The sequence below is a fragment of the Ranitomeya imitator genome, chromosome 8 (assembly GCF_032444005.1).
Source record: "Ranitomeya imitator isolate aRanImi1 chromosome 8, aRanImi1.pri, whole genome shotgun sequence".
Taxonomy (NCBI): Eukaryota; Metazoa; Chordata; class Amphibia; order Anura; family Dendrobatidae; genus Ranitomeya; species Ranitomeya imitator.
This window is the reverse complement of record NC_091289.1, coordinates 140,127,890-140,155,608: the sequence shown is the minus strand read 5'-3', so window position 1 is coordinate 140,155,608 and position 27,719 is coordinate 140,127,890. Positions and strand designations below refer to the sequence as shown.

General features: G+C 42.3%; 1 protein-coding gene across 6 annotated transcripts in view; it reads right to left on the bottom strand.

Annotated features, from left to right (window-relative positions):
- The window catches only part of PBX1 (PBX homeobox 1), a 155,520-nt gene that overhangs the window by 19,369 nt on the left and 108,432 nt on the right, over nucleotides 1-27,719 (bottom strand). For 3 of the 6 annotated variants that reach the window (XM_069737440.1, XM_069737439.1, XM_069737443.1), the window contains 4 exons: nucleotides 13,333-13,577; nucleotides 10,654-10,844; nucleotides 5,176-5,311; nucleotides 3,218-3,377 (listed from right to left, as the gene is read on the bottom strand). In XM_069737440.1, the coding sequence (XP_069593541.1) occupies nucleotides 3,218-3,377; nucleotides 5,176-5,311; nucleotides 10,654-10,844; nucleotides 13,333-13,577 (732 nt within the window). Of the gene's footprint in view, nucleotides 1-3,212; nucleotides 3,378-5,175; nucleotides 5,312-10,653; nucleotides 10,845-13,332; nucleotides 13,578-27,719 lie in introns of those variants that run through there. The other 3 variants (XM_069737442.1, XM_069737441.1, XM_069737445.1) reach the window with 2 other exon arrangements.

The following is a 27,719-nucleotide window of genomic DNA, read 5'->3' as shown; positions in this document are numbered from 1 at the left end:
GTGGATGTTCTCAGACAGGAACATATAGGGAGAAGGGCACGCCCCCAGTGAAAACTATCTGATAACACCCACTTGATCTTAACTCATTAGGTGCCAAATACTTTAAATGCCAATACCTCTGCAACAGAGAAAAAAAAAAAAGTTTTATTCCGTTCTACAGTCACTATTACATCATATGTCTAATTCAACATGAAAAATTTGGTGATAGGACATCTTTAAAAATCCCTAACTTTGCGCAAATGTGGCTTAAAAACAGAATCCGTTTTTCTAGCTAAAAAAAGGTTTTCAAAATAGAAATCTAAATCAACTCCATATTTGATCTGTTCACTTTGCATTAAAAACATAGAAAATTGTTACTAGTTTATTTTGATCAATTAATATATTCTTCCTTTGCAGTACTGTAACCCCAATTTACGTAGATCATTTTCGGATGACACATTCCCTTTAGCGGAGCTCCCAGGCCATCAACCCCTGTAGACTATACTGTGGTCTCCTCTTCTCCTTATCTTATGTCAACACATAGTCAGATGTCGAACTTCTGAGTGCTCTGTCCTCACAATATCGCTGCCAATAGCGATGAAATGCCTCTAGCACAGGCTGGCTTATGGGAAACAGAAATGTGTATTTAAATACATGCCTCCTGTTTCTTTTATTTCCCTATACTCCTAATTGCAATGTAAGCGCTTTCAGGGAAGGGAATTCCACTTTATGTTTATTAAAGTACCATATACCTGTCATCCAGCTAACAAACAGAACTGCATATTGCCAACAGCATATGTTTATTCTTCAAAAACAAATGAAGGCACGAAATGTGCCCGTAAAGTTAAATACTGCCCGACGCAGAGAAAGACTGCTTACAGACAGAGATTGAGGCAAAAAAATAAATAAAAATAAAGGTCCCCCATAAGACTGGATAGGCTTTTCTAAAAGGATTTGGATGTGGTTACCGGTAATTTTCATTTCGGTAATGTTGGCTATTGATTGATAACTTAGTTTCTGGGGTTATGCTAGATAAGTGTGGGTCTGAAAACAGAGACTCAAACAGATCACAAGATTTGCTGCTCCGTTTAGACCATTGTCTATAATGAAGTCAGAAGGTAACAAATGGAGAAGAGACCACATAGTCTATTAGTGTCTTCCAGAAATACAAAAATGGTCAAGTGATCACCATATCTTCAGCTGGTTTCTATATTCCCCTAAAACCTAATTTTTCTCCACAGCGCCAAATTTTAGGCATCAGACAGGTTTGGGCTTCAGTTAGTTTTAGCAACACCCGTGGATCGTGGCCTGAAATAGGTCAGTGTCAATGCTTTATAAGTACACAAAGATTGTATTAGTGACTGAGTGATGCCCACCTTTACTGTTGGTGGGACTTCAGAGAACAAAACTGCATCAAATGTAACACTAACCATATATCTTTATAGTTTAACAAGCAATAAGACAAATATATACAATCTATAAAAATTAAAATTAATGATCACAAGATGACTAATGAAAGAAATATCCATACTATATTGGATGGTTACTTGATGCAAATTGGCAAAACGAATGATTAGATCAAACCCATAACCTATGCAAACATACAAAAGGCATAATAAAGAAAAAAAAGTGTAACCTTGCATACATGGACAGGAACAAAGCCCCTACCAAGGTCTAATTTTTTTTTTTTTTTTTTTTTTAATATCGCCTCTGTGCTATGATCCATTTTATTCCATGCTGCTGCCCCAATCCCCATCGCTCTTCGTCTATCATTCCTAACCTCTATCCGTGTTATGCTCAATTCCCCATAGTTCAATCCTTAATCTCTTTTCTGGAGACTTGCCAACTATCCCAGAATCAATTCCTGGAGATTTCATTAGCCAAATGACTTAATGATGACATCAACAAGTGATCAACTACAGAGATCTAATTATTGCACAGCCTGTAGCAATAAATTATACAGATCATTCCAATGGAGTTTGTGCCAAAATAATGATCGTATTATTGAAGGATTTGGTAAGATCACCCTTCACACTTGGCTCTCAAATCCAGTAAGGCGCCAATGAGGAACACTCCGTACAGGGTGAATAAGGTAATGATCAGACAACGGTTCTGGTAAGTGTAGAGCGGCCATTAAATTGCATAATGGGTAGCATTCATATAGTGCAGCAAATGGTTTGGTGCAGAAATATTTTTGACACATCGAAGAGCAGGTAAGAGTTGACCCGTCTGTCTTTGTGAAAGCTTTGATTCTCCACCTTAGGGAGGGCCTGAATAAAGCTTTGGCTGCCCTACTGCTGACAGAGCAATGGCGCAGCTTAGGAATCTTTATTTCTTAAGCCTCCCATTTTATATACATTGGTAGGGGAGGAAAAATAGTTGATATCCTTGATTTAACTTTTTGGTTGTGATTACAAAACCAGACTTCATACCCTTTAATATTAAACTAAAATTTTCAAAAATACCCACATAAAAGTCTACAGTACAGATCGGTCTTGTCCTGTTGAAGGACAAATCTTAAATATATTACAATATTAAAAAAATTAAAAATCAAATCAGCAAGAACATTACAAATCAAGAGTAAATTAGGCCGCAAAGTTTCAGTAAGATCTTGGTGGTCCTACAATACCATAAACGAAGAAAGTTCACGACAATTGCAAAAAATGTAATGCATCAGCATTGAGGTTCATGGGTTATCCCTTTTATAATTTCAACCCTTTTTTATATAGGTAATATGGGCAAGCCACCCTGTGGAGACGGTAGACCGGCCATTTCATAAAGGCCACAAATAAAGTAAAAGTACAAGTTATCATAATGTTTAATAGTAGAAAAAGAGCACAAAATGGCAGCTGCTGCGGGCTATTTCAAGAGGCTTTAATAACTCAAATCCCAATATTACTGAGGTAATTATAGGTGTGAAAAAGACATTAGAGAATATGGTAATATCTGAACACAGACAGCGGGAAGCTAATCTAGAAAATAAGCAAGGGAAAGCAAAAACAAAAACAGGGAAGAGACAATATAGAAGAGCAAAGAGTAAGGGCACAAACAAGACAGAAGGGAAGACGAGGACGGCGATGGCATCGAGACAAGATGGGGAGAGAACAAAGTGGACAAAAAGTCTATAGTAATGAAAGGCTGGAGGTAAAAGAGAAAACTAAAATAGCAACAAACAAAAAGAAAAAAAAAAAAGAAAAAAAAAGAAAAAAGAAAAGAAAACAAAAAAACATAAACTAACCAGCAGAACTGGGAGTTGAGGGCGAATTGGCTTGACTTCCGTGAACTGACACATTGGTAGCAGTCACAGCTGTTTTGGCAGCATATATATTGGCTTCCTCTTGAAATTTACCTATGTTCTTCTTGTAGCGGATTCGCTTATTTCCAAACCAGTTTGATACCTGCAGTTTGTGCGACAAACAGGGAGACCAGTTTACAGGGAGAAGTTTGTAAAGTTTAACATACGTACAGTATATACATTGTCCTTCACTTAACGGCAAATTGAATTATCCATGCACCCAAACTTTACGGAAATAGATCGATTGTACCCCTTTTAAGGATTGCTGACGAGTGTGAGGTCCTGAGACCCCCACTGATCTAGCAAACAAGGGGCAGGAGCACTATATCTGAGGCATGTGTGTGAGCATATCAATGTTCAGAGCTACAGACTTTGTATGGAGCCTATAGACCGATCATCATGCTCTAGTGCATTAGCTCAGCCCTTTGGTTTCAGTCATCGGCAGGGGTACCAGGAATCCCAACTTTCACCAATCAATAGTACACTTTAAGGGATTGTCCATTTGTTTACAATTTAATTGTCCAAAGCCTTGTGTTATTAGAAACATCAAAGTGATCTTTAGTCACAGACGGCAGCTCTAGTGTTGCGGTGCAGTTGCTTCCCCAGTCTTTGCTGCCACAGCTGCAGCGATGCAGTCTTGTCTATATGTGACTGCTGCAGCCAATCATTTAATCAGCAGTGATGCTGAAGTAGACGGGACAAGACCAATGAGCCCCGTGATTAGCTGCAGCGGTCACATAATGCAAATGTGATGCCACTGCTACAGCTGTGTTAAAGAACAAAGGAGCACTGAAAAGGCAGCACTGGAGGAGAAGTTGGTGAGTAAAGCCAATTTAGTCATTGTTAAACAAATGTTAAAGAACAACCCCTTTAAGAGTTAGGGTACCGTCACACTATACGATTTACCTACGATCACGACCAGCGATATGACCTGGCCGTGATCGTAGGTAAATCGTAGTGTGGTCGCTGGGGAGCTGTCACACAGACAGCTCTCCAGCGACCAACGATGCCGAGGTACCCAGGTAACCAGGGTAAACATCGGGTTACTAAGCGCAGGACCACGCTTAGTAACCCGATGTTTACCCTGGTTACCAGCGTAAAAAAAAACAAACAGCACATACTTACATTCCGGTGTCCGTCAGGTCCCTTGCCGTCTGCTTCCCGCACTCACTGACTGCCGGCCGTAAAGTGAAAGTGAAAGCACAGCACAGCGGTGACGTCACCGGTGTGCTCTGCTTTCACTTTACGGCCGGCAGTCACTGAGTGCGGGAAGCAGACGGCAAGGGACCTGACGGACACCAGAATGTAAGTATGTGCTGTTTGTTTTTTTTTAGTTTTACGCTTTTAACCAGGGTAAACATCGGGTTACTAAGCGCGGCCCTGCGCTTAGTAACCCTATGTTTACCCTGGTTACAAGCGAACGCATCGCTAGATCGGTGTCACACACACCGATCTAGCGATGACAGCGGGAGATCCAGCGACGAAAGAAAGTTCTAAACGATCTGCTACGACGTACGATTCTCAGCAGGATCCCTGATCGCTGCTGCGTGTCAGACACAGCGATATCGTAACGATATCGCTGGAACGTCACGAATCGTACCGTCGTAGCGATTGAAATGGCAGTGTGTGACGGTACCCTTAAGGTAATATAGGAAAACATTTTAAAGTTGATACACGGAGTCTACGCTTTTCTAATAAAACAATTAACCAACACTATGAACTTGTCTCAATGAGACTCTGGGGTTTGTGATAAGACGAGCCACATCTATAAGCTCGAATGTGCCCTCCAATGGTAATGTGTAGGACATAATCCACTACATGTCGTAGAACTTCGAGGAATAATAATTCCAAGAGTCACAGGGACTAAGAAATTCAATAGAAGGCGTGCAGACGTGCTCTACCTGTGATACGGTGATGCCACACTTCTTGGCTAGCTCCTCTTTGGCCTCTTCACTGGGGTATGGGTTGCTGAGGTGTGAATAGAAATACTCGTTCAAAATTTCTGTAGCTTGCTTGTTGAAGTTTCTTCTCTTCCGTCTATCAAAAAGAAAATAAAATAAGCCCATTATTAAAAACACAGGCAGTAAAAATGCAGAGTGATGATCGCTTTCTCTCCTTTTTCCTAAATTAATGTTACTAATTTATTAGGCTTGCACAATACATGGCATATTGATTCCATCTGTATAATTGTTTTGCACATATTCAGCCCATCTTCTGTTTCACCTTACTGATCGTCATTGCTAACAATTGTTTAGGTTGGCTCAATGAGGCGTTCCATAAAACTGAACTTTTTTTTTCTATATATACAATCATGGCACTTTACAGTACCTTGCAAAAGTATTCAGCCCCCGGGAACTTTTCGACCTTTTCCCACATATCATGCTTCAAAGATACCAAATGTCAATTTTTGGTGAAGAATCAACAACAAGTGGAACACAATTGTGAAGTTGAACGAAATTTACTGGTTATTTTAAATTTTTGTGGAAATTCAAAAACTGAAAAGTGGGGCGTGCAATATTATTCAGCCCCTTTACTTTCAGTGCAGCAAACTCACTCCAGAAGTTCATTGTGGATCTCTGAATGATCCAATGTTGTCCTACATGCCTAATTATGATAAATATTATCCACCTGTGTGTAATCAAGTCACCGTATAAATGCACCTGCTCTGTGATGCTCTCTGTGCTTCAAACAGAACCCTGAGACTATCATGAAGACCAAGGAACACAACAGGCAGGTCCGTGATACTGTTGTGGAGAAGTTTAAAGCCGGATTTGTATGCAAAATGATTTCCAAAACTTTAAACATCCCAAGGAGCACTGTGCAAGCGATCATATTGAAATGGAAGGAGTATCATACCACTGCATATCTACCAAGACTCGGCCATCCCGCTAAACTTTCATCTCAAACAAGGAGAAGACTGATCAGAGATGCAGCCAAGAGGCCCATGATCACTCTGGATGAACTGCAGAGATCTACAGCTGAGGTGGGACAGTCTGTCCATAGGACAACAATCAGTCGTACACTGCACAAATCTGGCCTTTATGGAAGAGTGGCAAGAAGAAAGCCATTTCTCAAAGATATCCATAAAAAGTGGCGTTTAAAGTTTGCAACAAGCCACCTGGGAGACACACCAAACATGTGGATGGTGCTCTAGTCAGATGAAACCAAAATCGAACTTTTTGGCAATAATGCCAAACGATATGTTTGGCGTAAAAGCAACACAGCTCATCACCCTGAACACGCCATCCCCACTGTCAAACATGGTGGTGGCAGCACCATGGTTTGGGCCTGCTGTTCTTCAGCAGGGAAAGGGAAGATGGTTAACATTGATGGGAAGATGGATGAGCCAAATACAGGACCATTCTTGAAGAAAACCTGTTGGAGTCTGCAAAAGACCTGAGACTGGGACGGAGATTTGTCTTCCAAAAAGACAATGATCCCAAACATAAAGCAAAATCTACAATGGAATGGTTCACAAAAACATATCCAGGTGTTAGAATGGCCAAGTCAAAGTCCAGACCTCAATCCAATCGAGAACCTGTGGAGAGAGCTGAAAACTGCTGTTCACAAACGATCTCCATCAAACCTCACTGAGTTCGAGCTGTCTGCCAAGGAAGAATGGGCAAGAATTTCAGTCTCTCGATGTACAAAACTGATAGAGACGTACCCCAAGCGACTTGCAGCTGTAAACGCAGCAAAAGGTGGCGCAACAAAATATTAAGTTAAAGGCGCCGAATAATATTGCACGCCCCACTTTTCAGTTTTTGAATTTCAACAAAAATTTAAAATAACCAATAAATTTCTTTCAACTTCACAATTGTGTTCCGCTTATTGTTGATTCGTCACCAAAAATTTACATTTGTTATCTTTATGTTTGAAGCATGATACGTGGGAAAAGGTTGAAAAGTTCCCGGGGGCCGAATACTATCGCAAGGCACTGTGTATTTGAACTTGTCTTGTGTGATTTGTGATTTTTAATTGTGAGCTCTGTTTAGCCCTGGGCACCGCACTGAGGAGCCCACCGGAGCTACGTTACTGTAACTGTATCGGCATACCCATACAGTTACACTCTGCAGCAGAGCTGTGAGTCTCGATCTCCCTGCACTGCCATCCGACCGCTATGGGGCACTTGAGCAAGTTTAATTGTATTGGCTGGAAGTAATGATGAGACAAGAAGGGACACACTCCCTCTCCCATCATTCTCCCTCTGTGGCCGACGTGGTGAGTATTGTATTTCCTTTTAATGAGGAGTGCATTATACAGTATGGAGGCCTATGGGGAGTGCACTATACTATATTGAGGCCTATGAGGAATGCAGTATTCTATATGGAGGACTCGGGGTGTGGATTAGAGTGAGGGGGCAATCACACAGTGTGGGAGCTAATGTGGGGGTTTTGTACATTGCGGGGGCCATCAAACAAACAGTTTGGGGCTACTAAGGGGTCAGTGTGAAACATGGGGGGATATAATGGCATATGTAAATCATCCTGTAAGCATGTGTAGCTGTAAGAAGAAAGCTGGCTCTGCAGGTGGCCCTGCCTTTCAGCTGCAAAGTCAGACTTCACACACCCACCAGCAGCTAGAATCCAGCTCTTACAGGAAGACCTCCTGTGGATTCAAACCACGCAGTCTGCTTTGTTCAGACAACTAGCATTTCATAAGGAGTATATGTGCTTATCGTATGTCCTGACCACACCCCGGTTATATATTTCAGAGATCCCCAGAGCATGACGAACGCCCGTCTGGGTCTCGACCCATTCTAGCACTCAGGGGCATGGAGCGAACAGCCAGTAGAAACCAGATAACGCTGTGTTTGGTCTTAACGCGTAGCAGGAACCCAGCCAGATCTAATGGCACCAGAACTGCCACCCTAGGACCATCCAAAACGGAGTTATGATCTTTCATAGGTTTTGGAGTTCTGCAGCTCCAGAGGCAAGGGGAAGGGATTTAGGTTCAGCTCAATGAGCAGGAGGGGAGTGACTCAGAGGGGTTAAATGCTCCCGAAGAGCTTGGCCTAAAGTTTTATCTCTGGGGAAATTGCAATGACATATGGTGTGAGAAGTCCAGGAACAGAGGGGACCACAAGCCTCCCATGTGATAGCCCCTCCCCCGCAAGTCAGGCTTTTCATTTTACAGGTAACGGACTCTTAATATCTGCTTATAGCTTTTATACTTCACCTATATTTGTATGCCTGACCATTATATATGTATAACCATTGTGTAAATAGTGTATTGTCAAGTGTGTCCTTAAGGCAATTAAATATAAAATTTAACCTTGGGCTGCTCTTTTATGTCGATCGACGAATCCACACGTTCGTTTCTCGGTTTAATTTTCCATGCTGCCGAGGTTGGTTTCTGGCCAGATATAACCCGGTTAAGAGACCAGGCGTATATAGAACGAGGAACTGGTGGCAGTACTACCGGGCTGATAACGTTGTTTCACTGGGGCTATGGAAAAGGTGCCTATCAGAGTTGTAGGTGAGTGTGGGGCCACATCAGTAACTGCGTGAGCCAAACCCTCTTACTCCCAGTGCCTCCTTGGGTCCGTGTGGACAGTGGGGAATTGTGTAAAACTGTACCAATCTGACGTGTCCACAGGGGTTGCGAAACATCACATTGCTACAAGTGGGGAGACCTTACCACATGATCCTGCTGATATAATACGGTCATCAGGCGGGATGGCAAGGTGCGGATCCTTCACAAGTGGTGGCAGCGATGGGATTCTGCGTGCTCTCTCTAGTGTCATTGTTCACAGTCAGTATACTGGGTGAGGGCATTATACTGTGTGTAGGGGAGCATCATTTTGTAGAGGGGGTGAGGGGAATACTCAGAACATTATTAAATGTTAAGAGGGCACTTATTGTTATAGGGGCACTCTGAGTATTGTGACTGTTAAAGGGGTACACAGAGGGCATTATTATTTTCTAAGGCAAAAGGTGGGGAACCTCAGGCCCCAGGGCCATTTACGGCCCTCGATGACCTTTTATCAGGGCCCAGAGCAGATTCTCAGGGACCGCATTCTTGGGCAGGGAGCTGTATTTTGATTGCCACCAGCTCATTACATTTCTTCTTGCTCTGTTAGCACACACATGCAGTGCTCACTACACTGAAGGGCATGCAATGAAAGATTACGTGCTGAAATCAGTGCCAGAGCTAGGATGCACTTTGTGGGCAGAGTGTGTACGGCACCAAAGGATGGTAAAATTATCCAAGTGGCCCTAGGCAGAAAAAGATTCCCCACCCCTGTTCTAAGGGGTCAAAATGGGCATGGTTTTCTAAGGCACAGGGCATTAATATAGTCTAGAAGTTTGTTTTACCATCTAGAGGGCACACAGTACCACACAATAGGTGCAGTAATAGGGACAGATATGGCAGCAGTGGCTCAGTATTGGGGTATTAATAGGATAAGGAGCGCAGGTTGGGAACAGATGGAGACAGTGCCTGAAATGTGAGAAGTCAGATATATCTTTGTTGTAATCTCTGCAGCAGAGTCTTGGCTGGAAGATGTGGTCATGTCAGTCTGGGCCAGATTGAAAAGACGGGAAAAGTGAACGACTCCACCAGAAAGAACGTCAGCTGTAAGTCACCATCTATAACTGTACTGTAATCTCTGACATGTTCTGCAGCACGGGTATCTACCACTATGTGGTCACTATATGGCAGTAACATCAGTGTTGGTCTTTGTATAGAGATTCTTATTGGTAACAGCGCGGTCACCTGCTGAGGTTCTCTTACAGCCAGAAATGACCGTGCGCCACCATAGTTGTAATCAGGGTTAATTGAATCAAAAAAGCCTAGCTACGCCTTTGTTTTGGGGGATTTGTTCTTATCTTAACTCGACCACATTTCCACAAAATACAGTTAAAAAGAAGGCTTCTATTTCACATAAATGATACATGCTGTCTAAATATTGGAATTGGAAAGGATTTGACCACAAATTCTGCTCAGGGGAACAGGAGGCAAAACTGATCTGTATTTCATGATAGCAACTGGGTCACTTCTCGTCTGTTAAACGCCTACAATTAAAGTTTGGGTATACGGTAAGCTTTGGTAAGAGGAAACTTTCAACCTTTCAAAAGATACATTGAATAGGTGACAGGAGACCGGTTTCTGACTTCTGGAGGAAGGCCAATTAGCATATCGTTCACAACGAGCATTGCCTATAAGACTTCGTATAGGAGGAAGCTCTCCACATTGAGAACTGGGACTTTCCAAAAGTAAAAGTCTCCACAGTATGTGACTGAAGCGCTCAGTTTCAAGGTTCTCAGACTGGAAACTACGGGAACCAAGGCGGTCACACCGTATCCCATAAGAGATGTGTAGACCTTAATAATGCAGTATAGTGAATATCTGGGGGACTTTATCTACTGTGGTCTTACCGTGCATCTAAAAAGCGGGACCGCAAGATCATGACGGCTTCACATGTGCTTTGCTTGAGCTGCATCTGGATAGAACTAAACTTTCTGTGGATAATTCCGACCATGCGTTCAATCTCTTTGGGGGAGATGGGTCTGGTCCGGCTCTGCTCCCGCAGCAGATTCATCACGTGTGTTGTAAATTCATTACAGGCCTAAAATTGAACAGGAGTGTTAAAATGTATAGTCTACGTTTCTGCACGGACACATAGAATTATTCACTTCATACCATTTCGGCCAAGCACGTCAGGTTTTCATCATGTGTAATTGCCTTGTCTAAACCTGAAGTTACCTTAGAGGGTTTTCTATCTACAATTTTTCCTCAGCTCTTCCAATAATGCAGAAAGTGGACAGTGTTCAACTCCACCATATATGTGTGCACTATTATAATCAATAAGTCACAATGTGACATGTAGATTAGAGATTTGAACCCCAGAATAATACAATAAATCCTAATCTTCTAAACCTATGGTAGCTCTTCATCTATGGACCCTCTGATGGGAAATAATGACTATTTTCTACTTGAAAGTAACCACAGTTTTAAGCTTTTTCACATAGCAATACACAAGTAAAGAAAAGAAACTTTGCAATATATCAGATTAGAGAAATCGGGGATGAGATGACTTGAGTGGTTTTCGGTCTTGTGGAGTGCAGCAACTTTGTTTTGACTTCTGATATATATCAGAATCTGCCATGGAGTCTCCTCACAGAACAGGAGAGCCATTAGTTCTGCTGATGAACTTGACTCAAAGAGCATTGCTTAGGGTAGACTGTATAGAACTGTAGCAAAATTCTTTGTGTTAGGCCGGGTTCACATTAGCGTGTCTGTGCGCAGCGTACAGAATGGCATGCGTCTTGCGTAGCCATCTTTAACATTGTGTACACAGGGACAATCGTTGGCATCAGTTTGGGTGCGGATGCGTCCGCATGCGTTGTTTCGCCGTACCCGCCGAATGCAACATGTTGCATTTTTTGCGCGTCAAATATCTGCAGACATGCGCATGCATGCGTCAAAACTACGCATTACTATTTATTGGAACGCATTGGTACGAAAGGACATGCATACGAATGAGTTCGATTTGCTTGAGTACATGTCCAGTAACTGATTGAGACACGCCCTCCTGGAAATATCGAACGCATGCGCATAAAAAGCGCTAACGCAGGCAAAAACGCATACAAATGCATTCAGCTTTTTTGATATCATGTGTAAGCTGATGCAGATAAAAAAAATGTGATTTTATACTGTCGAGGAATAGAAAAAAAAAGTATTCTAAGCAGATTCCTTATCAAATCACACGCATTTGGTCTATGGAAGTAGGCACTAAAGAATTTTAAAGGCTGACGATTTTTTACTCTACAGAAACGTGTCCTTGAATGTTATTATGACAGGTGCCAGGGAACATATGCTGTAGGAAGCTCTGTCCTTTCCCTTTATGTGTAGGAAGATGTAATCCCAGTTGATATTCTGATCCAACATAGGAGATGTCAGGAATACAGAGGTAAGAAGAGGCTGTTCACACCGCTGTCCACCCTGTCTATCTCATCTAATACTGGAGATACCAGGAGAACACAGGTAAGAAGAGGCTGCTCACACTGCTGTCCACCCAGTCTATCTGATCTAATACTGGAGATAACAGGGTGCTGAGATAAGAAGAGGCTGCTCACACTGCTGTCCGCCCAGTCTATCTGATCTAATACTGGAGATAACAGGGTGCTGTGGTAAAAAGAGGCTGCTCATACAGCTGTCCACCCTGCCTATCTGATCCAATACTGGAAATACCAGGGTGCTGAGGTAAGAAGAGGCTACTCACACTGCTGTCGATCCTGCCTATCTGATCTAATACTGGAAATATCAGGGTGCTGAGGTAAGAAGAGGCTGTTCACACAGCTGTCGACTCTGCCTATCTGATCTAATACTGGAAATACCAGGGTGCTGAGGTAAGAAGAGGCTGTTCACACTGCTGTCCACCCTGTCTATCTGATCTAATACTGGAGGTGCCAGGGGTGCTGAGGTAGACAGGGTTGGACAGCAGTGTGAGTAGCCTCTTCCTATCTGATCGAATACTGGAGGTATCAGGGGTGATGAAGTAAGAAGAGGCTGCTCGCACTGCTGTCCAATCTGTAATTATGAACGCAGCTGTGCCAACCTGGAAATAGCTGGATAGTATGTGCTATAGGTTATTTCCAGGTCACAGCCGAAGAGCTTCCCATTGCACTTGCTTACAGGTCCTTTTAAGCATCTGGATTTTATGATATTTTCATTTAATGACTGCAGACATCTTGAAAATTGAGAAAATGCTAAACTTTGAGGGTCGCTGTAAATTCTTTCTTGCAACCCAGTATGAAAACTTTACTCTCTTATAGTTAAAGACCACCATATACTGGACAAGGTAATGTGATGACCATTGATGGTACCAGAGTGCCATGAAAGAATGCAATCGGAACAATACATTTAACTCCAGTTGGAAAAATGGAATGTCAGAATTAAATCAATGTTATAAATAGATGATCCACCCCACATGAGAATGGACTGTACGTAACCCCTCACATAATAACACGCAATCATGGACAACACCACTAAGATAATTAGAGGCTGACTCTTCGGGAATAATTTCATAAGCAATTCAGTCTCCTCTTGCTTACCTGTTCATATTTCTCTAACTCTGTGTGATAGATTTGTCGGATTTGGGATAATTTGGCTCTGTAATCTGAATGTTCCACTGAGTTATCAGACCCAGCACCACCTGAAGCGGCAGCAGCTGCTGCGGCTGCTGCAGAACCTCCTCCTTTTTCTGGACCTGCTACTCCTTCTGCAAGTAGCATATTATCCAATCGCATCAACTGAGGATCTGCTGGTTCCTCTTCTTGTGCTCCCCGAATACTGAGTACTGAAAGACACAAATATAAGATTAGGATTTTTGGAGGGAGGAAAGGGGGAGTATGGAGAGATATATATTAATTATATTAATTAATAAAAAATGTATTATGCTGCATAAATGAATAACAGAAATATTGCTTTTAAAAAACAACATTTAAAAATCCTTTATTCAGAACACAAAAATATAAACACAGCATCTACTGTTCAGAAGCATAAAAGGACGACAACAACAAGTTATATGTATTACATTCATGCCATAAAACCATATTTCACATATAAATCACACTGATCCCAGCATGTATTCTTATAGATTTTGTATTTATTACCCTTATAAAAAAATAAAACAAAAGTTTGAGTCCTAAAAATTACACAAAAACATAATTCTGCTGAAAATTCATTCAACTGACATACAATCATTGAACCTTTTATTGCACACAGTATTTATTATGCGGATGTAGAAAAGCTTTTCTGCACATATTAGTATTTGTGTTACATCCTACAAAATTTATGAATACATACCTCTACTTAAAGTCTAACATAAAAAAAAAATAATGATAGTGGGATTTGTAGTGAGGGGCTAGGTACAAAAACATATGGTCGAGTATTCCAGAAAAATCCACTAGGGGTCCCCTCTGCTACTGGATGACGGAATGCACAGAAACTGATACAGAAAAGCAGTGAAAACGGCAAATAAAGTTATTCATAAAAAATTGTCCAGAATTCAAAGGCATCAGCCATATTATAAAAGACAACACAGACGGACTTAAAATATACAAGAATTTTGTGTTTTATTTTCTATTGTTTCTCAACGGATTCTCATCAGTGAATTTCACACCTACAGTTGTGGCCAAAAGTATTGACACCCCTGCAATTCTGTCAGATAATACTCAGTTTCTTCCTGAAAATGATTGCAATCACAAATTATTTGGTATTATTATCTTCATTTAATTTGTCTTAAATGAAAAAACACAAAAGAGGATGAAGCAAAAAGCAAAACATTGATCATTTCACAGAAAACTCCAAAAATGGGCCAGACAAAAGTATTGGCACCCTCAGCCTAATACTTGGTTGCACAACCTTTAGCCAAAATAACTGCGACCAACCGCTTCCGGTAACCATCAATGAGTTTCTTACAATGCTCTGCTGGAATTTTAGACCATTCTTCTTTGGCAAACTGCTCCAGGTCCCTTATATTTGAAGGGTGCCTTCTCCAAACTGCCATTTTTAGATCTCTCCACAGGTGTTCTATGGCATTCAGGTCTGGACTCATTGCTGGCCACCTTAGAAGTCTCCAGTGCTTTCTCTCAAACCATTTTCTAGTGCTTTTTGAAGTGTGTTTTGGGTCATTGTCCTGCTGGAAGACCCATGAACTCTGAGGGAGACCCAGCTTTCTCACACTGGGTCCTACATTATGCTGCAAAATTTGTTGGTAGTCTTCAGACTTCATAATGCCATGCACACAGTCAAGCAGTCCAGTGCCAGAGGCAGCAAAGCAACCCCAAAACATCAGGGAACCTCCGCCATGTTTGACTGTAGGGACCGTGTTATTTTCTTTGATTGCCTCTTTTTTTCTCCTGTAAACTCTATGTTGATGCCTTTGCACAAAAAGCTCTACTTTTGTCTCATCTGACCAGAGAACAGTCTTCTAAAACATTTTAGGCTTTTTCAGGTAAGTTATGGCAAACTCCAGCCTGGCTTTTTTATGTCTCGGGGTAAGAAGTGGGGTCTTCCAGGGTCTCCTACCATACAGTCCCTTTTCATTCAGACGCCGACGGATAGTACGGGTTGCCACTGTTGTACCCTCGGACTGCAGGGCAGCTTGAACTTGTTTGGATGTTAGTCAAGGTTCTTTATCCAACATCCTCACAATCTTGTGTTGAAATCGCTTGTCAATTTTTCTTTTCCGTCCACATCTAGGGAGGTTAGCCACAGTGCCATGGGCTTTAAACTTCTTGATGACACTGCACACGGTAGACACAGGAACATTCAGGTCTTTGGAGATGGACTTGTAGCCTTGAGATTGCTCATGCTTCCTCACAATTTGGTTTCTCAAGTCCTCAGACAGTTCTTTGGTCTTCTTTCTTTTCTCCATGCTCAATGTGGTACACACAAGGACACAGGACAGAGGTTGAGTCAACTTTAATCCATGTCAACTAGCTGCAAGTGTGATTTAGTTATTGCCAACACCTGTTAGGTGCCACAGGTAAGTTACAGGTGCTGTTAATAACATTAATTAGAGAAGCATCACATGATTTTTCGAACAGTGCCAATACTTTTGTCCACCCCTTTTTTTATGTTTGGTGTATAATTATATCCAATTTGGCTTTAGGACAATTTTTTGTGTTTTTTCATTTAAGACAAATTAAATGAAGATAATAACAAAGAATTTGTGTTTGCTATCATTTTCAGGAAGAAACTGAGTACTATCTGACAGAATTGCATTGCAGCGGTGTCAATACTTTTGGCCACAAATGTATGATACAGCTATTAGGGGGAGCAAATTATTGCATTCCCATTAGAAAATATATTATAAAATATTTTACTTTTTTTTTTATATAGAATACAATATATTATGCTATTAGATGGTGCATAGGATCAGTGTCGGACTGGGTTGGCAAAAACCCTCCAGTAACCTTGATTCTTGGGGCCCGCTGTTCAGCTGCATGCAATAAATGACCTGACCCTAGGACACATTTACTTTGGCTTCTATGTAACATTAATTTTTCTGGCTTGTTTAATGATTAGATGACACCTTTTTCTGCAAATTGTGAATCAAGTGAAATAGCACTGCTTCAGAGCGGCCCACCAGAGGATTCTCCTGTTCTCCTGTGGGCCAGTCCATGTCTGGCGATAATCCAATCATGTTAGTCGATTATCTTCACATTTTGCTACATTATCATCTGTTTAGCTGAATTATTAAAATTACATGGGCCGGTCTTTCCTAATGCTTTACACTGCAGCACTGCTTTTTTCAATATCATCATGTAGAAACTTTTAATGTTTTGTAAACTGTAGAAGAATGACTGTCCAAACCAAGCACAGATGCCATAGGCAGGAAGTTCAGGGCAATTTCCCACCTACTTGTTTTTCATCCATCTCCGCTTTGAACCCAATTAAGCCAAAGCTGTCAATCAAGGGAGAGCAATGTAAAATAAGTAGGTGGAAAGGTGCACTGAACTGTTTGGTCACGTCAGGAGTGCACCTAGTGGGCGTGCTTTGTTTGAACAGTCATTTTGTGTCGAGATTGGGCTGAACACGAGCCCACGGCTATGGCATAAAGACGTAAGAGCAGTCATTGGAGACAACATTGCAAATCTAGAATCAAACTTTTGCTTAAAAAGCTTGCCAAGCCTGAGTTTGCCATTCTTAAATGGAAGCGACAGACCCGTCACAAGGAATGTAATGTATGACGGTATTCGCTTAACCCTTTGCAGCACATTCTGCGTGTATGTATGGTCGCGGTAAACATGGACCTGGATCCAGATTCATGCATTCATTTTACTAGTGACGAGTAGACCTCTAATCCTGTGACTAGAGGTAATACGATGCAGGCTGGCGCTCTTGGATACGAGTGAAATGTTCCTAATATTCACTTTCATGGACTATAGGGTAGACCGCACACACAAGATGTCCATACAATACATCTGGCTGTTTATTTCTTTTTTTTTTTTTTTTTTTAACCTTTTCTTTTAATGGCTGGAAAGCTGCCCGCGCGGCTATACAGTATCACCGCTCTGTTCCTGTCATTATCCATTCCTTCGCTCGTGTATCTGAAGACAATAACATACCAGAACAGAACGGCCGCCGCCTGCAGGAAACTCTTCGTGTTGGTGTCAAAAGGGAGGGAAAAAAAAATCATAATTGTACAATAAAAAGCCCAGCAATTTAGGCAAATTGCTATATCTGTATTTTTTGCGTGTTAGGAATAAAATTTCCTTGAGGTGACGCGGTTAAATCTTTTCTTTCTTTTGAAGCCAAATTGCATGGGTCGCTCTCTGTGCCAATCCACTTGAGAAACACTAACAAAGGCCATTTCTGTGTTAGGGACGGATCGGTGGCAGCTTTTCATGAATACATGAGAATAATTTGGTCTGCTGCATGCTGAGAGCTGGGGCACAGCTCTACATACTGTATTACTGGCGTCTGCTGGGAAAATATCCAGCCAGAGGAGAAGGAAGAGGGAGGGAGATGGGGGATTAGCAGGGAGATAAAAGAGGAGGGGAAAGACGGAAAAACAGAAAGAAAGATGGAGCGAGAAGAGCGGAGGAAGACAAAAAGACGACAAACATTCTTTGATGTGCTCAGCGAAGAACCTCAGGTCATATCTTATCCATGTATCTGATCAATGGAGAGAGACGGGGAAATATACCATTAAGGGACAGACCAAGACTCCAAGGTTACATCCTTGTACTTTCCATATCCTGAAGCGGGCCCAAATTTCCAGATATCTGGAGCAGCACCTTACTACTCAGTATTCACATGGTGGCAACAGACATGCCAACATTTTTTTTTCCAGAAATGTTGTCTAAAAGATAATTAAACAAGGATTTCTTGTCATATCTCACAGTAAACATCTATGACACGGCGCTGAATTAACATATTTCTATGTGCAAAACATGAAAAACTACGCTTATCTTGGACGGAAATTGTAGGAGAGGATAGGGTTGAAATCCAACCTCTCTGATGGTCTGCCAGTCACCAGACATAAGATTCTCCGGAGATGCCGCGAGACTGATGTGATCCCCCTAACTATGAATATGTAATTACTACTAAACTAGAAAGAACATAATTACTCCCACGTTCAAATAAAAAGTCTACAATTAACCAGATGCCACCCTTGCTTGTCCACTTGTTATCAAGCAAAGTGTCCATGGACAGAAGAGGTTGTCTACAAATTGCTTCATCCATTTTCTGGTCAACTATTGCAGCTACTTTCTCTAGTGTTGCTTGCATTAAGTTGCAGCTACATAGTTGTGCTTTACAATGCTTACGACCTCAAACCATAAGAATATGACACGTAAAACCCATTACAAAAACATCTGTCTTGGGGTGCAGTCGTATAAATTGAACCAACATCGGATCACAATGCTCGAACTGGCTGGCGGCTCTCCTAACCCAAGCATGACAGTTGCATAGAAATATATGAAGCTTTCCCACTCGGGTCTGGAGAGCAGCCAGCCAGTCCGAGCACTGCGATCCGATCTATGTCAGATTTAGACGGCCATCTGACTGCGCCCCAATACTGTGTAGGACCTGCTCGTGCTGCCAAACAATCCATAAGAAGAAGGTGCCCTGTAATATTTGTCACAAAGAGGTAAACACAATTTTGTTTAAAATCTTTGTTGTGATGGACAATCCATAAATGGGATTTGTTTCTCCAGCACATCCCACAAGTGCTGGATTGGAAAGAGCTCAGGTAAATTTGAAAACCAAGTCAACACCTTTGAACTGAAATGATGTTCCTCAAACCATTCCAAATAATTCAGAGTGAACAGAGTATTATCCTGTTGAAAAGGCCAAGGCTGTAAAGGTATACTTGCTCTCGAAGAATGTATAGCTAGGGCGCAGGCATCAAAGAAATATCCACATGAATGCCGGCAGACCTTTGTCCACTGTCACACGCCGCCTATTTCTGCTGCAGTATCATTTGTAAGATTAAACCGGCTAACCTTTCCTCCCCATGTGCATCAATGAGCCTTGGGAACCAGTGACTGTTGCTTGTTAATCCATGTCCTGCTTTGGAACATTTTAGGTTCGTAATAACCAACGTTCCAAGAACGTCCGACAAGACATGCCATTTTGGAGCTGTTCTGATTAAAAATTGTGACCACTAGATGACTCAAAGTGGCTCAAACCCTTACATTTCCCCATTTTGCCTCCTTCAACTTAAAAAGAACGGACCATTTGCTTGCTGCCTTCTATGTCCAATTCCTTGGCATATGCCTTTTTCACAGGCTAATCGCTTATTGAGGTCATTCCTCAGAGGTTTTAATATTATGGCTGATCACTGTACAATATAATAGGTACAAAAAACAATATTTAGGAAATAATCGATTATATAATAACCCATGCCATTATAGAGTGTCTTGTCTTTTCATGTGGGCTCTTTAATGCCAATCATCTTGTTAGCGAAGGTATTTTCCTGGCATTTGAGTGGAGACACTGGGGGAGGCCTTCTTGTTACCAGTCATTGCACAAGACAAGTTGAGGTGACAGTAAAGTGACACCATGTCCCAGCTGCCGAAACCCTTTATATTGCTATGGGTAATATGCAGCATCATGTGTTCGTATGTATGTGTGTGTGGCAGCTTCACAAGGCTATGCACTTTTGACTGGCGTTGAGTTTATGTGAAAGTAATTAACAGTAATTAATCCTTAATTACAGTAATTAGTAGAGTCGCAGTAAATTAAGCCACATCTGGAGCAGATGAGGGCTTTTGAATGGCGTGGATGCTACAGGCTAGGTGAGGAGGGGATATCGGTTGTGAGATGCCGGAATGCCGGCCTAGGAAGATATGAATCAGGAGAACTGAGGCGGCTCGTAGCCTGGAGCAGAGGAAGGAGCAGGGGGAGCTGGCAGAAGGGACGGTAAAGCCGGTTTCTGTTGCGAGGAGGACCGTACATATATCATTTGACAGGTACGCAATAATATTTATATAAGCAGAAGACAAATATATACTTGGTAATCTGGAAAATTAAAATTACCCAAACACAAATGGCCTCAAAACTTTCAGGGACAAAAAACAAAACAAAAACCCAAGTCTTGTACCAACCACAGTGCCCGTCTCATTTTCTAGTGGAGCTTAAACAACTGAAACCTGAATTCTGATTGGTTGATTATTAGTGATGAGTGAGTATACTCGTTACTTGGGTTTTCCTGAGCATGCTTGGGTGGTCTCCGAGTATTTGTGACTGCTCGGAGATTTAGTTTTCCTTGCCGCAGCTGCATGATTTGCGGCTACTAGACAGCTTGATTACATGTGGGGATTCCCTAGCAACTAGGCAACCCCCACATGTACTCAGGCTGGCTAGCAGCCATAAATCATGCAGCTGAGTGAACAAAAACTAAATCTCCGAGCAGTCACAAATACTCGGAGACCACCCGAGCAACAAGTATACTTGCCCATCACTATTGATTATCATAACATTGCAGCCATTTACTTGAAGACCATTTTATTACACGAGAGGCAAGGTGTAATGATGACTGTTGCCGCTAGTGGCTCAGCCTTAACTCAAAGTATAAAAAGCAATAGTCATGGCTTCTACTGACTACTAGAAATGTAATGTGAAGATCTAGTGCAAGTACTTGGGCTAACAACCTTATTTCTGTAGCATCTATAAATACTCATGAGCAAACACACCATAAAAACTGTCCATCCATATGTATAAATTACCAATACTAAAAACACACAGCAAAACCGGTCATCAGTCTACTCCAAGACAGCAAGAGGTTACTAACCATAGTTGTCACTATGATGTGACGAGTACATCTATACAACCAACATCTGTCCATACTTATTCCGGGCTCTATTCCTTTACAAAATCGGCAGTAAATCCTACCTAGCTCCAAGTTCTATATTGACAAAACTAGAGAACATGCTATTACTGGGCAGGCTGCAGGTTCATGGGGATTACTAAAAGGCTTCAACATTCATTTCCAAGGACACTCTAAGGGCTCATTCAGATGGCATTCATTTTTCTAGCACTGAAAAAAAAACGGACCAATTTTCATCAGTATTTTGGAAACAATTTTCATCAGTATTTGGTTCATGTGTTATTTTTTACCATCGCTGTTTGTCACGACTTGGGAATCTTACAGTATTGTATTGTCATTGTATGGTTTCACTGCTATGTAGTCAGGTTTGCCTTTTAGAGTTTTGTCCGGTCTCTCTCCCCAGCGCTGATATCACTAACCCCTCCCTTATTTCTCATGAGGCAGTGTATGCCAGCCATATTATTTCCCTACTGTGATTGTGCATAGTAGCTACAAGAATTCAGCTTGAAGGTAAACCATCTCATCTTCTGGAATCTTCAAACGTGCCTTCTGCAAGTCAAGCTATTTGATGAAATCTCATTGTGTGAGTACTGGTTTATAGAGCCATTCATAGAAATGGTGTCTCAAGAGATGCACACTCACAGCCTAGTTATTGAGTTAAAATACAGTTTCATCAGATTGTTCCTTACTAAAAGTTTTCTGAATATTCTCCTGCCAAACATGAACATCAGACAGCACATGGATGGCACACAGATAGCACTCGAAAGCCCTCAGACTTTTTTCATGAACCCATACATTTGCATTGCAGTTTGATCCATAATTAAGGTAAAAAAATTGATGTTCCCATGATTTTGTGATGACCACTCAGTCTGAAAAAATACATATTGACATGTCAACAGCTCCATAAACTATAAGAGCTACAAGTTCGATGAAAAACACGGATAGAATGCATACATGAAAAACTGACTCTGAATAAGCCCTTCTATCTATATAATTGTCTAAGGTCCACTTCTGTCTGTTTGTCTGTCACGGAAATCCCGCGTCGCTGATTGGTCGTGGCCGGCTGGGCGCGACCAATCAGCAACAGGCACAGTCCGGCCGTGAATTGTCCCCTCCCTACTGCCCCCCTCCATAATCCCCAGAGTCAGCGCCCACATAGCGTTTTAGCAGTCCGTTAAAAGAACTGCATTACACCGCGGCATAACGCGGTGTAACGCAGTCTGTTAACGCTGCCATTAACCCTGTGTGACCAAGTTTTTACTATTGATGCTGCCTATGCAGCAATAATGTTAAAAATAATAATAAAAACAAAAATCATTACATTCTCACCTTCCGGCATCCGTGGCAGCCTTTCCCGCTCCTCGCGACGCTCCGGTCCCAAGAATGAGTGCGGCAACGACCCGTGATGACGTAGCGGTCTTGTGAGACCGTTACATCATCACGTGTTATTGCCGCAAGGCATTACTGGGAACGCAGCGTCGCAAGGAGCATTGCTAAAGGCCTGGGCTGGATTCGGGGGCTGCCAAAAGGTGAGTATATACCGTATATACTCGAGTATAAGCCGAGATTTTCAGCCCAAATTTTTGGGCTGAAAGTGCCCCTCTCGGCTTATACTTGAGTCACGGTCGGCAGCAGGGTCGGCGGGTTAGGGGGAGAGGGCGCTGAGGCATACTTACCTGCTTCCGGGGCTCCTGGCGCTGTCCCTGCAGCACCACGGTGTCCGGGTGCCGCAGCTCTTCCCCTGTTCAGCGGTCACGTGGGACCGCTCATTAAAGAAATGAATATGGACCCCACTCCCATAGGGGTGGAGCCGCATATTCATTTCTCTAATGAGCGGTAACGGTGACCGCTGATAGAGGAAGAGGCTGCGGCACCGAAGACCAGCTGTCCGGGGAAAGGAGCGGGACGCCGGGAGCAGGTAAGTATTACATATTCACCTGTCCGCGTTCCACACGCCGGGTGCCGCTCTGTCTTCGCGTCCTCTTGCACTGACTGTTCAGGTCAGAGGGCGCGATGACGTATTAGTGTGCGCGCCGCCCTCTGCCTGATCAGTCAGTGCGGAGAGACGCCGAGACGGGACGCTGAGGAGCTGCAAGCAAGAGGTGAGTATGGCATTTTTTTTTTATTATTGCAGCAGCAATGGCACAGCTTTGGGGCAATAATGAACGGTGCAGAGCACTATATGGCACAGCTTTCTATGGTACATCTATGGGGCAATAATGAACGGTGCAGAGCACTATATGGCACAGCTATGGGGCAACAATGAACGGTGCAGAGCACTATATGGCACAGCTATGGGGCAATAATGAACGGTGCAGAGCACTATATGGCACAGCTATGGGGCAATAATGAACGGTGCAGAGCACTATATGGCACAGCTATGGGGTAATAATGAACGGTGCAGAGCACTATATGGCACAGCTATGGGGTAATAATGAACGGTGCAGAGCACTATATGGCACAGCTATGGGGCAACAATGAACGGTGCAGAGCACTATATGGCACAGCTATGGGGTAATAATGAACGGTGCAGAGCACTATATGGCACAGCTATGGGGCCATAATGAACGGTGCAGAGCACTATATGGCACAGCTATGGGGCAACAATGAACGGTGCAGAGCACTATATGGCACAGCTATGGGGTAATAATGAACGGTGCAGAGCACTATATGGCACAGCTATGGGGCCATAATGAACGGTATGGAGCATCTATTTTTATTTTTGAAATTCACCGGTAGCTGCTGCATTTTCCACACTAGGCTTATACTCGAGTCAATAAGTTTTCCCAGTTTTTTGTGGCAAAATTAGGGGGGTCGGCTTATACTCGGGTCGGCTTATACTCGAGTATATACGGTAACTTATTTATTTATTTATTTTTTTATAACAGGGATATGGTGCCCACATTGCTATATACTATGTGGGCTGTGTTACATACTGCGTTGGCTGTGCTCTACACTACGTGGGCTGTGTTACATACTGCGTGGGCTATACACTACGTGCGCTGTGCTATACACTACGTGCGCGGTGCTATACACTACGTGCCCTGTGCTATACACTACGTGCCTGTGCTATACACTACGTGCCTGTGCTATACACTACGTGCCTGTGCTATACACTACGTGCCTGTGCTATACACTACGTGCCTGTGCTATACACTACGTGCCTGTGCTATACACTACGTGCCTGTGCTATACACTACGTGCCTGTGCTATACACTACGTGCCTGTGCTATACACTACGTGCCTGTGCTATACACTACGTGCCTGTGATATATACTACGTGGGCTGTGTTATATACTACGTGTACTGTGAGACTCTTTCGCCCGGGGCCCTCAAAAACCTGCAGCTGGCCCTGGCTTCACTGATTGGTCATGGCCGGCCGCGAACAATTAGATACAGACGCAGTCCAGCCGCGAATTGGAGCGGGATTTGAACCACGCTTCGCTAATTGGTCGAGCCCGGCCGGCTCCTGTGTATTCATTGCATTATTCTCAAATCTTCATAAATAAACTACATACATATTCTAGAATACCCAATGCGTTAGAATCTGGCCACCATCTAGTACTACTATAATTAGCTTACAACATGAATAGGTATCACAGGCTGTTTAGGAGTTGTCCTGGATTAGAAGAACAGAAGAGAACGAGACTAATTTATGTGACGTTTCCGATAGTTCGTAGCACTCAGTATTTCTTTTTGTTTTAGAAAACTTCCTATGCTGCCACTGACCTGATTTCTCTCGGCTTTATTTTTTCATTTGGACATACCATCCGATCAGGGTCTGAACATCCCCATTGAGGTACAGATTATTAGGAAACAGCGTTGACAGCCTCTTGCAATACATTGCTACCTAGAGGACAAACCGGAGGACACTGGTCAGTGCTCACAGAGGTGAGCTGAGGAGCCACTCTGTAAACTGAAGGAATGTGCCATCTTTAAGATAAAATCCAGAACAAAAGGACCTATGCTAATGTTTCTACCACCAGACACCCCCCACCCCTGCACAGACTGCATGTCCGCCTGGCACATCTCTCCAAACCCTCGGGATACATTTCTAAAGCTGAAAAGGTTTTCCCTCATCTGGACTGTTCGAATTAATTACACACTTTAATGACATGAATTATTAATTTGATTCTGACTCTGCAGCTTCTGATTATCCTGCGCTGCCGACTATACAATTCCAGCTTCATTAAAACATCACCAGCTGCCTCCCAGACCGGCATTAAATAGTGAGAGCAATAATCAGATTATCTCCCTGGCAGAGAATACCCAGTACAGGCCTCAATAACACAATATGCTCCTATTACGCTTATTCCTTTACACAGCGATCTTAAGTAAGGAGCCTGGTGAACTTAAACTTGACGTCTTGTGACAAGTCATCCCAACTCTGGACGGTCTTCCTTTATACTGCTCGGTATAAGTACAATCACTCGGCTCCATCCAATCATACATCTTAATTGTCCCGGGTCAAGAGAGCACCATCTCCAGTATGTGCCGACAACCCATAAATATGTTAATATCTGCATTTGCCATGTCCCACTTCAGAGACCACCATAGCCCGGAATGACAGATGTCATGTGAGACCCTAGAATTGCTGTGACCTTGTGCGGTGACCCATTTTATTCAGCAAGACTATGTCACAGCATATTAAAGTCATCCAAGCCAAAAGGCAGAGAAGCTAGCAATCTACTTGAGTGCCGAAGTTGAAAGTGTCACTGCAGCGTTCACTGTGTGTATCCTTTGGAGGATACAGTGGACATGTATAGACTCCTGGGATGTGAGGTGTGGAATGAATCGGCCCTTTAATCCCAGCCTCAGGGTAGCAGCACAATTAAAGTAGGAGACATCTCGTGAGGAGGCGTTGCTGACACAACCACGTCTGATTATAACGAGCTGCGAAAAGGTCAGAGCCTGAAGAGGATGCAGCCACAGATACTCATTACACAAATCACATACAGACTTCTCAAAAGGGGACTAGTCGAAAATAAATGGTGGGTTACCATTGATTACACCAACGCAAGGCACACGCAGGAGGGGACAGACATCGGAACACAAGCCACGGTTATAGCCCACGTCGCCACACACAATTGGCCCATTTTTAGTTACGTAGAATTAACTAACAAATTTACAAAAGAAGAAAAAAAAATGTAAATGAAATCCGACTGGAAAGAACACACAACTATTCCTTAATGGAAATGTTTCCACTACTGTAGAAGGCTTGGCTCTTGGCACCGCTTCTGCATTTATCACGACCCAGTGATTTAGCGGAGTGCAGAAGAAAGTGATGCCAATATTAATGTTCTGGTTGGGGAGGCCATAATGGGGTGGGAGGTTATGGCTAAAATAATGGTGGCAGCAACCTAAGAACCAGTGCACTTTACCCTCACCGGCGCCGACATAACTGAGGACATTTACTAAAATAATGAGTATAGGTTATCCGAGAAGAGAGATGGTAAATCTTATTCTTCCCTAGTGATGGCTGCCCAGTATACTCGGTGAAATAAAACATTCAAATATATACTTTACATCAGAGGTTTTACAGCCCAATAAATTGCATATACACATTTTATAATGTTGTAAACCTTTATATGTGCAAATGGTCTGAAGGTTTAGTATATCCACCTTACAGAACTCCATCCTCTTATCTATATTCTTCTTCTAGATCAACAAAATCAGAAAATATAAGTTGTGATTGACGTCAGGGTTTATTTTTAGATTTTAACAGTGTACGGCATTTACTGGTTTATTAGAGACGATACTGGTGATACATTAATCAAACTGGCAAAGAAAAAAAAAAGCGATTTCGATTTTGGGTATGATAAGAAGCAAACTTATTTAAGGTTGTAAAAGTAAGGAATAGCTCTTCATGGAGTAATCTGGACATAATGAATCAATGATCCGGTAACGATATTTACCAGTATTACAACACTAAAAAAGATCAGTAGTCATCATTTGAAATAATTTCTACTGGTTGAAAAAAACTTCTCAATCTTGCATCCAAATTTTTCACAGGCGTGAACGTTAAAGTTAGAATAAAAAGTTTTCTTGGTTGAGATGATCCAAGAAAATTAAATGCAGTGCGACACAATTGTACAAATTTGTAGAAAACAACCCCTTTTTCAACAGGACAAAAAACAAAAAAACACTTGGAGCAGGAAAATTATTTTTTCCCTCTTCCCTTCCTCTTATAAAAAATGTGTTGGTCATATAGACGCCACATCTATGGTCAGTCTTGCTAGTAGCCCTTTATTAGAAAAAAAAAAAGTGGCAAGTGGTCAAAGATGGACTTCAACAGGTTCCTTGTTGGGGCCTCAAATCACTGTGCTTACCAAATTTTTGGTAATTGCAATTTTCAGGTTGCAGTTTCACCCAGGTATATGGGAATGTTTATATACTGCTACACATCTGAAGTGATGTCTGATATGGTTTTAGACTTTTTATATGAGGATACAGCAAAAAGTCTAGAACAAATTAAAAAAATACACACCGATCCTCAAAAGACTATGTGAGATAATTTTGGACTTAACCCATACACGGAATGATAAAAATACAATGCAAGAAATCCAAGTCACTCCATTTCTTGCAGGTTTTTTTTCTATTCAACATTTAACAAGTTAGGGGACTAGTTCAGGTTCAAAATTGTCACTGTGCAGATTA